The sequence below is a fragment of the Dipodomys spectabilis genome, unplaced genomic scaffold (genome assembly GCF_019054845.1).
Source record: "Dipodomys spectabilis isolate Male_0828 unplaced genomic scaffold, ASM1905484v1 ptg000108l, whole genome shotgun sequence".
Taxonomy (NCBI): domain Eukaryota; kingdom Metazoa; phylum Chordata; class Mammalia; order Rodentia; family Heteromyidae; genus Dipodomys; species Dipodomys spectabilis.
Genome location: NW_024870785.1, coordinates 5,682,501 through 5,695,335, shown reverse-complemented (window position 1 = coordinate 5,695,335; position 12,835 = coordinate 5,682,501). Strand labels below are relative to the sequence as shown.

Below are 12,835 nucleotides of genomic sequence, written 5' to 3'. Positions count from 1 at the left end.
GAGCTTTTTTTCTCAAGGCTAGCACTCTACCACTTAAGCCAAGCTTCACTTCTGGATTCAATTTTGGTGGTGAATTGGAGACAATAGTCTCACAGACTTTCCTGCCCAGACTTGCTTCGAATTACAGTTCTCAGGTCTCAGCCTCCTGCGTGGCTAGGATTATAGTCATGAGCTGCTTATGTCAGGCAACTGAGTGTAGTCTTTAAAATTATATTAAAAAATTTGTTTTCACTTCATTAGGGGTAAAATTCCCCAATGTAAAAAGTTAACTGTTCTTTGAAAAACAATCTGGATCTATAATCTTGTGTCCTTAAAAATGGGAGGTAGAAAGTAGTTTATTGGCTTTCTCTGGTGACCTATCAAGATTGGACTAACAATTTATTTTTTGGGGGGGAGGGTCTGGTCGTGGGGCCTGAACTCTGGGCCTGGGCGATGTACCTCAGCTCTTCAGCGCAAGGCTAGCACTCTATCATTTGAGCCACAGCGCCACTTCCAGCTTTTTTCTTTCTGCTTATGTGGTGCTGAGGAATCGAACCCAGGGCCTCATACATTCAAGGCAAGCGCTCTACCACTGAGCCACCTTCCCAGCCCCATCTCCTCCCCCTCCCCCCACCTTGGTCTAGTACTACCTCCATTTCTAAACTATCTCGAAAAAATAGTTTTATCACATTTTTCAGTGACTAATAAAGCAGCAATGGGGAATGAAATTTTCTGCTTTGTTAATCCTCTCTGAAAAATATTTGTATGTACACATACAGAGAAGTATGCTTTATTGATTGTGTGTATGTGTGCACGCGCACACGTGCGCGTGTTAGTATTGGCTTGAACTCAAGGCATTCCACACTATACCTTAGCTTTTTCATCACTCTTCCACTTTAAACCACATCTCAACTTCCAGCTTTTTGCTAGTTAAATGGAGATGAGTTTCTTGAATTTGTCTTCCTATGCTTGCTTTGAGCTGCAATTCTCAGATCTCAGTCTCCTTTATTAATCTTGAGCCAAACAACTTGACAATCAAGAATACCCATTGACAAGTCTAGCCCTTGTTAAATTCACAGCAAACACATGTCTTTATACTGTTACATTTTATCCCTGGTCCCAGAAAGGCTGTGTCCATCTCATAATCCAAAAGGCATTCAGTCTGTCTCCATGAGTCCCATAAAAGTTTCAACATTGTTCAGAAGTCCACATTCAAAGTCTTCTTTGAGATGCTAATCCCTTGAAAAGTTAAAAAGAAGATTAAAGACTGGAAGTGATGGTGCATGCCTATAATCCCAGTTCCTTAGAAGCAAATACAGGAGGATTTCAAATTTGAGGCTAGCCTGGACAAAGTTATTGAGACTGTACCTCAAAAAGGATAGAAGTGGGAACATGGCTCAAGTGGTAGAGTATTTCTTTTTTTTTTTTTTTTTTTTGTCGATCGTAGGGCTTGAACTCTGGGCCTGGGCGCTGTCCCTCAGCTCTTCAGCTCAAGGCGAGAGCTCTACCACTTGAGCTACAGAGCCACTTCCGGTTTTCTGGTGGTTTATTGGAGATAGGAGTCTCACGGTCTCTCCTGCCCGGGCTGGCTTTGAACCGAGATCCTCAGATCTCAGCCTCCTGAGTAGCTAGGATTACAGGCGTGAGCCACCAGTGCCCGGCTTCAAGTGGTAGAGTATTTGACTAGCTCTGGATTCAAATACCCAGTACTGCAAAAGGAAAAAAAAAATTACAGCCTTCTGGCATACAATGACAAATGGTCAAGGTTCCCATTCCATATGGGAGGAATATAAAAATAGCAAGTGGGAATGGCACCAAAGCAAGACCAAAACCTAGTAGGGCAAACATTATATGGGCCGCTCTATGTTGTGCATCCAGGGCTTCTGGTAGCACACGTGACAGGTTCTTTGCTGAATGTCAATGGATGAGCTATAGGTCAATTCCTGAGAGAGTCCTTGTTCGAATTTGAAACTCCATGAAAATAGTCTTTTCTGTGTGCATTGCTCTCTAGTCTTCTGAGCTCCCACCAAAACCACCGTTAGCTTCTGCTTGCTCCATTCTAGGCTTTCTCTAGCCCACTCCTCCAAACTCCTCCAGAAAGCTGCTTCAAAGGCTGCCAAACCACATGGTCAAATAGAGCAGTGACCTCACTTTCCTGGCTCGATTTTTTTTGTGTTAGACATCATCACTGTGACAAAATACTTTCACATAATAAACAACTCAGGAAAGGGTAGCCTTGTTTTGGTCCATGGTTTTAGAGGTTTCAGTCTATGATACATCTGAGGTACCTGGTTGGGGGTGGGGGGTCTGAGCAGTTCACCAGTTGGCGGTGGGGAAGCAGAGAGAGAAAGCTGTAAGGAGCTTTAATCCTTTTCCCTCCTTTACACTCCGACCCCCAGCCTGTGGGATGGTGCCTATCACTGGTCATTTTTTATTGTCAGATGTAATTTTACAATGTTGTGTATTTGGTTTTCTTTTTTTAAATATTTTAAAAATATTTTTGGAATTTGCTTTCAGATACAGTTATTTGAAAATCGTTTCAGAAGCCAGGCACCGGTGGCTCACACCTGTAATCCTAGCTACTCCGGAGGCTGAGATCTGAGGATCCCAGTTCAAAGCCAGCTTGGGCAGGAAAGTCTCCAATTAACCACCAGAAAAACAGAATTGTCGCTGTGGCTCAAGTGGTAGAGCACTCGCCTTGAGCTGAAGAGCTGAGGGACAGTGCCCAGGCCCAGAATTCAAGCCCCACAACTGACCAAAAAAAAAAAAAGTTTCAGGACTTCAAGGCTATGAATATTTAAAGTTTTTTCTTCTCTTTTTGTTTTTGCCACTATTCCTGAGGCTTGAATTCAGGGCTAGGCACTGTCCCTGAGCATTTTTTGCTCAGGGCTAGTGCTCTACCACTTGAATCATAGCTCCACTTCAGCTTTTGGGTGGCTAATTGAAGATAAAAGTCTCACCAACTTTCTTGCTCTGGCTGGCTTCAAACTGCTATCCTTGGATCTCAGCCTTCTGAGTAACTAGGATTACAGGTGTGAGCCATAAGCAGTAGCAGCAGCAGCTGCTGCTGCTCCTGCTTCTCCTCCTGCTCCTTCTTCCCATTATTATTTTTTTACTGTAGCACTTGGGTCTGCAGGTGTGTAAGCATCAAGACTATTCTACCTGGTCTTGACTACTTCATTTCAACACATGCTGATCACTCCTCTAGTTTCAAGGAAACCCTCTGTAGATTTCCAGCTGTGTGTGCAGCTTTTCTCCTCTCCAGTCTTCTACCTGTGGTAAACTCTAGCTTCCTTGGCCTCTTAACTTTTCCTCAACTTACGGAGATATGTGGGCTCTGTTTGTGTTTCCCCATTCCCAGTCCTCACCCTGAAAACTCCCCCACACAGTGAACTGCTTTCCCCTTCTCATCCATCCCTGTGCTGTGCTGCCTGTTGTTCAATGACTGAAATCAGTTGTTTCATGAATTTTGTCTGTTTTTCTAGTTGCCTAAGGTGGGAGGGTAAATTTTCTTCCTTTTACACTATCCTCGCCAGTACAGTGGTGGGTGTGTTTAAATCTTAAAGTGTAGTCATTCCCCACTATGCCCTAAATATAGCTTCAAGTATATTTCCTCACTTTTAAATACACCATGAACTTTTTTGATGATTAATTCTGGCATCATACTCTTTGAGATTAAAATCATGACTAAAAATAACTTTTCTTATTTTTTTTTTGTTGAAGAACAGAAACTTACATAAACCATACATGACGTTTATAAAATCTGTGCTGTTTATTTCATGAATTATCTAGCTTGCATCTCATGGATAAAGGAAGGTATTGCTTCAGATCATCTCCTAAATGAACTTTTTCTCTAAAGTGCTTTGATGGCTTCTCCTTGCCCCCTGAATTAGGATGAAGTTGATGCACTTCTAGTTTTTGTTTTTTATTTGTTGGTTTGCTTTGTGACACTGGACATGCTACTGCTGAGCTATAATTCACATTCTCTTCATTTTTTGCAGTCTGAATTGATTTATGTGTTTCAAGTCTATGTGTTCTTTTTTCTCAGCATTTTCACTGGGGATGCAGTTCAGTGATAGAATGCATAAAACCCTGGATTCAGTCTCTGGCACCAGAAAATAACAACAGAAACTCCCAAAGTAGCTTTTTTTTTTTTTTTTTTTTGTTGGCCGTGGGGCTTGAACTCTGGGCCTGGGCGCTGTCCCTCAGCTCTTCAGCTCAAGGCGAGCGCTCTACCACTTGAGCTACAGCGCCACTTCCGGTTTTCTGGTGGTTTATTGGAGATAGGAGTCTCACGGTCTCTCCTGCCCGGGCTGGCTTTGAACCGCGATCCTCAGATCTCAGCCTCCTGAGTAGCTAGGATTACAGGCGTGAGCCACCAGCGCCCGGCTCCCAAAGTAGCTTTTTAAGAACTTCTTTTTCTTTCTTTTGTTTTTTGAAGACCTTTTTCTTTTTACTTCCATTTTTAAAAAATACTGTTATTTGGACTTGAACCTCGGGGTCTGGGTGCTATCCCTGAGCTTTTTTGCTCAAGGATAGCAGCACTCCACCACTTGGGCCATATCTCCGTTTCTGGCTTCTTACTGTTTAATTGGAGATGAGTCTCATAGACTTTTCTGCCCAGACTGGCTTCAAACTGTGATCCTCAGATCTCAGCCTCCTAAGTAGTTAGAATTACTGGCCATTAGTGCCCAGCTATTTTTATTCTTTTCTGATCAACTAATTTTCTACTTACTTTAAAAGCAAAATTATAACAACACTAGAAGTAGTGATCATAGCTGTAGAAAAATAATTGTCATACTGCCAAAAACATTTTTATGTAAATTTGATAAGTAATCATTAAAGTTTCTTTTCTGGAAATCAGATTTAAATGCAGTGATCATACAAAGATGCCCATTTCCCTTAATCAGTATCTAAACAAGCCAGGGACTATTTTGGATTAGATTATGTCGATAGCTGTGACTATTCCTCCTGTTAAGTAACTTATAAAATGACATGATTAGTAATGACTGTCATTTATTGTGCCCCAACAGTTTGTGAATACTATGATAAATATGATAAATTAAACCTTTACTAGTGTTAATATATTAGTGCTTTCAATTCTTAATCACTATTGTTACAGTGGAAATAAGAAAAAGGAAATAAGGAAAAGGAGAAATAATGGGCCTAACAATCAGAATTGATCTCTGTTTTGTGAAGTTGTCCCTGGAGTTAGATGATGATAAATTTGCTTCAGTGATATGTTTATTTCTCAGATAATATTCCTTAGGGAATGCTCTTTATTGTCTTACTTGATCCTGGGTTTTTTGTTTGTTTATATTGTGATATTGAGATCAAGCTCACCCTTTCCTGTTTTATTTTTTCACTTTTCATACACTAAAAATCATTTCCAGCCATGACCCGGTGGCTCAAGCCTGTAATCCTAGCTACTCAGGCGGCTGAGATCTGAGGATTGCAGTTCAAAGCCAGCCTGGGCAGGAAAGTTCATGAGACTCTGGATATCTCTGATTAACCACCAGAAAACCAGAAGTGGTGCTGTGGCTCACGAGTGCTTGCCTTGAGCTGAAGAGCTGAGGGACAGCGCCCAGGCCTAGTGTTCAAGACTCACGACCCACCAAAAAAAAATTCCTTTCATTGTTTCATCACTCTTATTTTGCTCTACCATTGCCTTTGTTTTCTTTTACTTTTCTATTATACTTCTCTGTATGTGAATCTCTATGATTTAAGTTGCATGCAGTTTGATGTCTCATTTTGTGCTAAGTAACTTCTCCAAATGTCTATATAGATTTACCACAAAGTTCAATACTTATGATAGAAGATAAAGTAATTTTTTATTTTATTTATTTTTGTCAGTCATGGGCCTGAACTCTGGGCCTGGGCGCTGTCCCTCAGCTCTTCAGCTCAAGGCTAGCACTTTGCCACTTGAGCCACAACACTACTTCTGGCTTTTTCTGCTTATGTGGTGCTGAGGAATCGAACCCAGGGCCTCATGCATGCAAGGCAAGCACTCTACCGCTGAGCCACCTTCCCAGACCCGATAAAGTAATTTTTATGTAGTCTTTATGTTAAAGGGCTTCATGATCTGGGGTACTCTCAATGTTTTGGAGTGTGGTGTGGGGGGGGGGGGGCTTGGGTACTGTACCTGCTTTTGTGCTTAAGACTAGTGCTCTACCACTTTGAGCCACAAATGTACTTCTTCCTTTTTTGGTAGTTAATGGGAGATAAAAGTTTCAAAAACTTTTCGGCCCTGGCTTTGAACTGAGATCCTCAGATCTCAGCATGCTTAGTAACTAGAATTACAGGTGTGAGCCGTTGGTGCTCAATTATAATCTCAGTGTTTACTTGCTATAATTTGGTACATATTCTTGGTCTTTTTTTGGCATAGCAAGTATTTCAAATGATTTTTCACATTTTAGTTTCTATTTAAAAGTTAAATCTCCATTTAGCATGTTCTGTTCATATTTTGATCCTCTTTGGATCTATTTTGGCAGCCTCTAGATTTAGCATCCTTCCTAAAATTCATTAGCTATTTACTTCCTGTTTTAGTCCATTAAGGATATTAATTCACTTCTTGCGGTATCTAGTTTCCTGTTTATTTTAAAATTATTAGTATTGCTTAAAAGAATGAATTCAAACAATTGACAGCTTTGTGCTTTTTTTTTTTTTTGTCGCTTGTGTGACTTGAACTCTGGGCCTGGGCACTGTCCTGGAGCTCTTCAGCTCAAGGCAAGCACTCTACCACCTGAGCCATAGCAACACTTCCAGTTTTCTGGTGGTTAATTGGAGCTAAGAGTCTCACAGAGCTGGGAGCTGGTGGCTTACGGCTGTAATCCTAGCCACTCAGAAGGCTGAGATCTGATGATCACGGTTCAAAGCCAGCCTGGGCAGGAAAGTCCATGAGATTCTTGTCACCAATAAACCACCAGAAAATCAAAAGTGCCATGGTGGCTCAAGTGGTAGAGTGCTAGCCTTGAGCTGAAGAGCTGAGGGACAGTGCCCAGGCCCAGAGTTCAAGCCCCATGACCACCACTACCAACAAAAAGATGACTTTCTAATTGGTGTGTCTCCTACTGTTAAGGTTGTATTGTTCCTCGTTCTTTTATGGCTCCCTGCTGCATTTTGTTGTCTGGCAGTTTTTAGTTTATCAGCTCATCCTGCCTTCTGCAAGTTCTATAGTCCAAAATTCCCTGATTGGTCACTTTTTTATTAACTTGTATCAAAACTGCTGCACCAGTGGCTTAAGCCTATAATCCTAGCTACTCTGGAGGCTGAGATCTGAGGATCCAGGTTCAAAGCCAGCCCGGGCAGGAAAGTCTGTGAGACTCTTACTCCAATAAACCACTTGAAAACTGGAAGTGGTGCTGTGGCTCAAGCAGTAGAGTGTTCCCCTTGAGCTGAAGAGCACAAGGACAGTGCGCAAGCCCAGAGTTCAAGCCCCACAACCAACCAAAAAAAAAAAAACTACTGAGTGTAGTTCTAAGATTTCTTTTGTGATTCTTTTATTTTCCAAGATATATCTCAATAGGATGTATAATCCGAATATTTTTATTTCAAGAGAAAATGTTATTACAAGTTAGGAAAGATCCATTCTTACACTTAAAAACCCATCTCTCTTCATTCCAAATCCTATCACAGTGAAGTTAGAGGGTAGAGTAGGAGCTACTGTTGAAGTTTATCCCTACCTCAAAATACTAGTTTGGTTGGTCTGAGGTTTTTTTTGTTCTGTTTTGTTTTTTGGGTCCGGTCGTGGGGCCTGAACTCTGGGCCTGGGCACTGTCCCTCAGCTCTTCAGCTCAAGGCTAGCACTCTACCACTTGAGCCACAGCGCCACTTCCGGCTCTTTTCTTTTTGCTTATGTGGTGCTGAGGAATCGAACCCAGGGCCTCAGGCACGCAAGGCAAGTGCTCTACCACTGAGCCACCTTCCCAGCCCTGGTCTGGGTTTTTTTGTTTGCTTGCTTGCTTGCTTGTCTGTCACGGGTTTTAAACTCAGGGCCTGGGCTCTGTCTCTGAGCTCTTTTGCTCAAGTCTTGATGATTTACCTATTGAGTCACAGCACCACTGCTAGCTTTTTCTGAGTACCTTATTGGAGATAGAAGTCTCATGGACTTTTAACCTCGGACTGGCTTTGAACCATGATATTTAGATCTCAGCCTCCTGAGTACCTAGGAGTACAGGCATGAGCCACTGGCACCCAGATGGTCTGACTTTTTTTTAACTGTATTTTATAGCTACTTAAAGTAATTGTTTTCTGTGCGATTTTTTTTTTTTTTTTGTCTCTGCCACAAACTTGTTAGGCGATGAGTTACTGGTTTTGTACTCTTACATTTTTAGAGATTATCCCTTCTCCATTTTTAGTATTTTTAAAATTTAATATTACCTCTTAATTTTCTTGAAGATGCCACCCACTCAGTATCTGAACAAAATGCTAAATTTGTTATGCTTCATGCAAAAGAGAGCTATGACTATAGGGCAGGATTTCTTGGAGTGAAACAAACTTTTCCTTACTAGGTTTGGAAAATTATGGAGTTCAAGGATTGATAAAGCACGAGTATTTAGGAGTATTCTCTTTTTGTTATGCAAAGGTGGCTGTTACTGACTGGCTAGGTTTTTTAAGTGAGATCATTATGATCATCATTTTGGCTAGCGAGGGTTTCCCAGGCCGGCCTTGAACTCCCCTCTGCCTTAGCCTATGCCACTATTCCCAGGGGAAGATATTACTGATTAAAGACAGTTTTGATGAGCACTTTTTGTTATATTGCTTTCTTTAGCTTGAAGTATAGGAAGTCATTTTTTGTCATTTGTAAAATATTTACATGATTCCAAGTTGAAAACTGTATTACATGGTATATTCACAGAATCTTTAGTTTTTCTTTAAAGTTGGTTGGAATACAACCACACTCACTTGTTTGCATTTTGTCAGTGGCTTCTTTTGTGTTGTAGTGACAGAGTTGAGTAGCCATGACAAAAGTATATTTCCTGTGCAGTCTCAAATAGTTGCTAGCCCTTCACTGAATGTTTGTCTATGCATGTTAAGAGAATCATTTTCATCAAAGGAAATTATTGGCTTATCTTCTTTTTTTAAAAAAAGTAATAAAAGCAAAAGCCTGTGGTGGCTCACGCCTGTAATCCTAGCTACTTGGGAAGATGAGGTCTGAGGATTGTGATGGAAGCCAGCCCAGTTGGTTTTGGGGCTTGAACTCTGGGCCTGGGCACTGCCCCTCAGCTCCTTAGCTCAAGGTGAGCGCTCTACCACTTGAGCCACAGCACCACTCCAGTTTTCTGGTAGTTTATTGGAGATAAGAGTCTCACTGACTTTCCTGCCTGGGCTGGCTTTGAACCTTGATCCTCAGATCTCAGCCTTCTTTTTTTTCTTTTCTTTTCTTTTTTTCTTTTGCCAATCCTGAAGCTTTGAACTCGGCCTGGCCACTCTCTTCGAGCTCTTGCTCAAAGCTAGTATTCTACCACTTGAGCCACAGTGCCACTTCCAGCTTTTTCTGTTTATGTGGTACTGAGGAATTGAATCCAAGGCTTCATGCATGCTAGGCAAGCACTCTGCCACTGAGCCTCAGTGCCACTTCTGGCTTTTTCCCCATATGTGGTGCTGAGGAATTGAACCCAGGGCCTCATGCATGCAAGGCAAGCACTCTACCCCTGAGCCACCTTCCCAGCCCCATCAGCCTTCTTAGTAGCTAGGATTACAGGTGTGAGCCACTGGTGCCCAGCTTTCATGAGACTTTTGTCTCCAGTTAACCAGCAGAAGAGCTGGAAGTGAAGTTGTGGCTCAAATGGTAGAGCTCTAGCTTTGAGCAACGATGCTCAGGGACAGCGCCCAAGCCCTGGGTTCAAGCCCTAGTACCAGCACACACACACACAAAAAAAATGAAAAAATGAAAAGTAAATACTAAATAAAAGTAAATAGTAAAATATAATAAAAAATATAAATATATTTTACTGTCCTTTTGCATAAATGTGGCATACCATAGATATAATCCTTAACTGCATCTTGTTTTTTTCCATTGAAAATAGTTCCTGAAAATCACTGTGATTATCTCTCATTCCCAGACTAGGTTATAGTTGCATCTCCTTTAGGCTATTTTTCCTGATCTTCATTTCCTACAGATATGCTATTTTACTGTTATTCTTTTTCTTATAATATTGGAGAGAGTTTAGTCAGAGCCCTTTCTCATGTTTAGGTTTATTTCCTATGCTTTTTTTTTTTTGTCAGTCATGGGGCTTGAACTCAGCCTGGGCGCTGTCCCTCAGCTCTTCAGCTCAAGGCTACTGCTCTGCCACTTGAGCCATAGCGCCACTTCCAGTTTTCTGGTGGTTTATTGGAGATAAGAGTCTCATGGAGTTTCCTGCCCGGGCTGACTTTGAACCACAATCTTCAGATCTTAGCCTCTTGAGTAGCTAGGATTACAGGTGTAAGCCAGCAGCGCCCGGCTTTCTATGCATTTTGTAACATTAAAATATGATTAGCTTTAATAATGTCAAGCTCCATGTTACAACCTATTTAAACTACAAGCTGTTTAAATTAAATAACATCCCCTCTTTGGGCAACATTTGTACTCAGGATAGTAACCTGTCTGGGTCAAGTGCCATTGACCCCCCCCCATGCTTGCCCTGTAATCTCTCAATCTCAGTGTTGTAACAATGTATTTGTAATGTCTGGGCTTTTGTAAGTAGAAAGGCACCGTTCATTTTTAAATTTGTGTTCAATTTTGGAGAGGGGTATGTCTGTGTATGCCTGTGTGTTTGTGTTTCTCTCCCTCCAACAACTAACTTAATGTAGTGCTTCTTGATGCCTTAATGTTGTGTTAATTAACCCTGATATGCTGCTGCTGTTTCTTTTGCCTTAGGTTAAATGGAAACCACCATTGAGAGCTAGATGCCTGTGTAGCTATTTTACCACATCAGTGTTCTGCAATGAGTGGGGGAGGAGAGCAGCCAGATATCCTCAGTGTTGGAATCCTGGTCAAAGAAAGATGGAAAGTGGTGAGTGTACATCTCTTGAGAGAGAGTGTGTGTGTGCACATATTGAGGAGCAATAACTTGTGGGACCCTCACAATAATAGCATTTCTTTGGAAATATTATCTACATTGCTTATATGCCTAAGCCTGTCATTTTTATGATAAAATTCTGTTTATAATCTTAATTCTTAACTTGCTTCATACAGTACTAAATTTTCCTATCTTCAAACTGATATTAAATAATACAAATAAAAGTAACCATAGGCTAAGAACAAATGAAAAAAATACAGTTTGAGAGTACATTTTACTGTACTGTTCTTTTATGTTTTTAACTTATAATTAAGGAAACGTGTAGTATACATAAAAATAGAGAGATAGATATGATGAACTTTCATGTATTAATGATTCAGCTTAGAGAGAAGCCAGGCACTGGTGGCTCAGGCCAGTAATCCTAGCTACTCAGGAGGCTGAGATCTGAGGATCAAGGTTCGAAGCCAGCCTAGAGACAGACAAATCCAAGAGACTTATTTCTAGTTGATGAGCAAAAAGCTGGTAGTGGAGGTGTGGTTTGAGTGGTACAGTCTGGCACAAGAGACGTGGAGGAGAGGGAGGGAGAGAGATTGGAGGGAAGGAAGGAGAAAGGAAAAAGAATGGGGAGAAACAGACAGAAGGAAGGGATGAGTTCACCCAGTTGATTCCTCTCAGCCATGGGACATAACAGGATTGATTGGAAAGGATGCACTTCCAAATAGCTTCTTTGGGGCTCTAACCTTGGGCTCCTTAGCGCTCTCATTCTCTCCCAATTTGGTAGCTCATTTTCTAGGGGCTCTGCTGTGGTTCTGACTTCTCAGGATGACCATACTTTTTATAGTATGGCTTGCTTTCAAGCACAAGGCCTCTCTCCTCACAGCAGAAGCAGTGTCACCTTGCCATTTTCTCTGAGTTAAAGCAACAAAAAAAAAAAGGGAAAATAGATCCTACATCTGTTTGTTATTATGTTGAGATAGAACCCTTGTACATGTTAGACAAGTGCTGTACCACTGAACTACATCCCTGTCCTTAGATCCTACTACTTGATGGGGAGTGTGGCAAGTGGCAAGGTCCCATTTCCTTCTTCACTGTGAAAGGTCCTCCTCACATTGAAGAAAAGCAGGATGGATGATGATTCATCTTTGAAAAATACACCATGCCCCAATTCTCGGTTCTGTTCTTTAACTGAAGTGCCACTATCATACTAAACTGCCTGTCTGTCTCCTTACCTCAAAGGCAATAATGATGTTTTAGGGCTTTGCCAACCTAATGAATGAATGATCTAGGTTTTTTTTAATTCTGTCATTTACTGATAAAGTTTTTTGTGAGGAAGAGCAATAAGCCACCTCTCATCCATGTTGGCAGGATATAATATATCTTTGGTGCTATTTCCATAGTTTTTGTTGCTGTTGTTCATTTTGTTTTCTGTGGTACAAATTCCTGGGTTCAGGTGATCTACCTCATTCTTCTGAGTAGTTGTGCCTACACGCACACACTATTTTTTATTTGTGAGTTTTTAAGGTTTTATTAAGCTTTGTTTAACGGATATAATGTAAACAATCATAAGATCAATCAGAGCTTAACACAGAGCAACCGTTTAACTGAATAATTATGGAACTTATCTTTTGAATCTTAAACTCATCCTGTAGTTCCTCATAGTATTCCCTTCCCACCATCAATTAAAAATAAAGAACAATAATGGCTTATGCATACAGCGTAAGCAGTTCTGGAGCAATAATAAAACAAACATGCTAGGCTCCTGTGGCTCATACCTGTAATCCTAGCTATTCTGGAGGCTGAGATATAGCCTGGGCAGGAAAGTCCATGTGACTCTTACCTCCAATAAACTCCTC

The 12,835-nt window shown here is 41.1% G+C and overlaps 1 protein-coding gene across 2 annotated transcripts in view; it reads left to right on the top strand.

Moving 5' to 3' along the window:
* Positions 1–12,835, top strand: part of Ttbk2 (tau tubulin kinase 2) — a 58,289-nt gene that overhangs the window by 4,458 nt on the left and 40,996 nt on the right. For both annotated transcript variants that reach the window (XM_042687889.1, XM_042687888.1), the window contains exon 2: positions 10,841–10,976. In XM_042687889.1, the coding sequence (XP_042543823.1) occupies positions 10,908–10,976 (69 nt within the window). In that variant the 5' untranslated portion in view covers positions 10,841–10,907. The remainder of the gene's footprint in view (positions 1–10,840; positions 10,977–12,835) is intronic.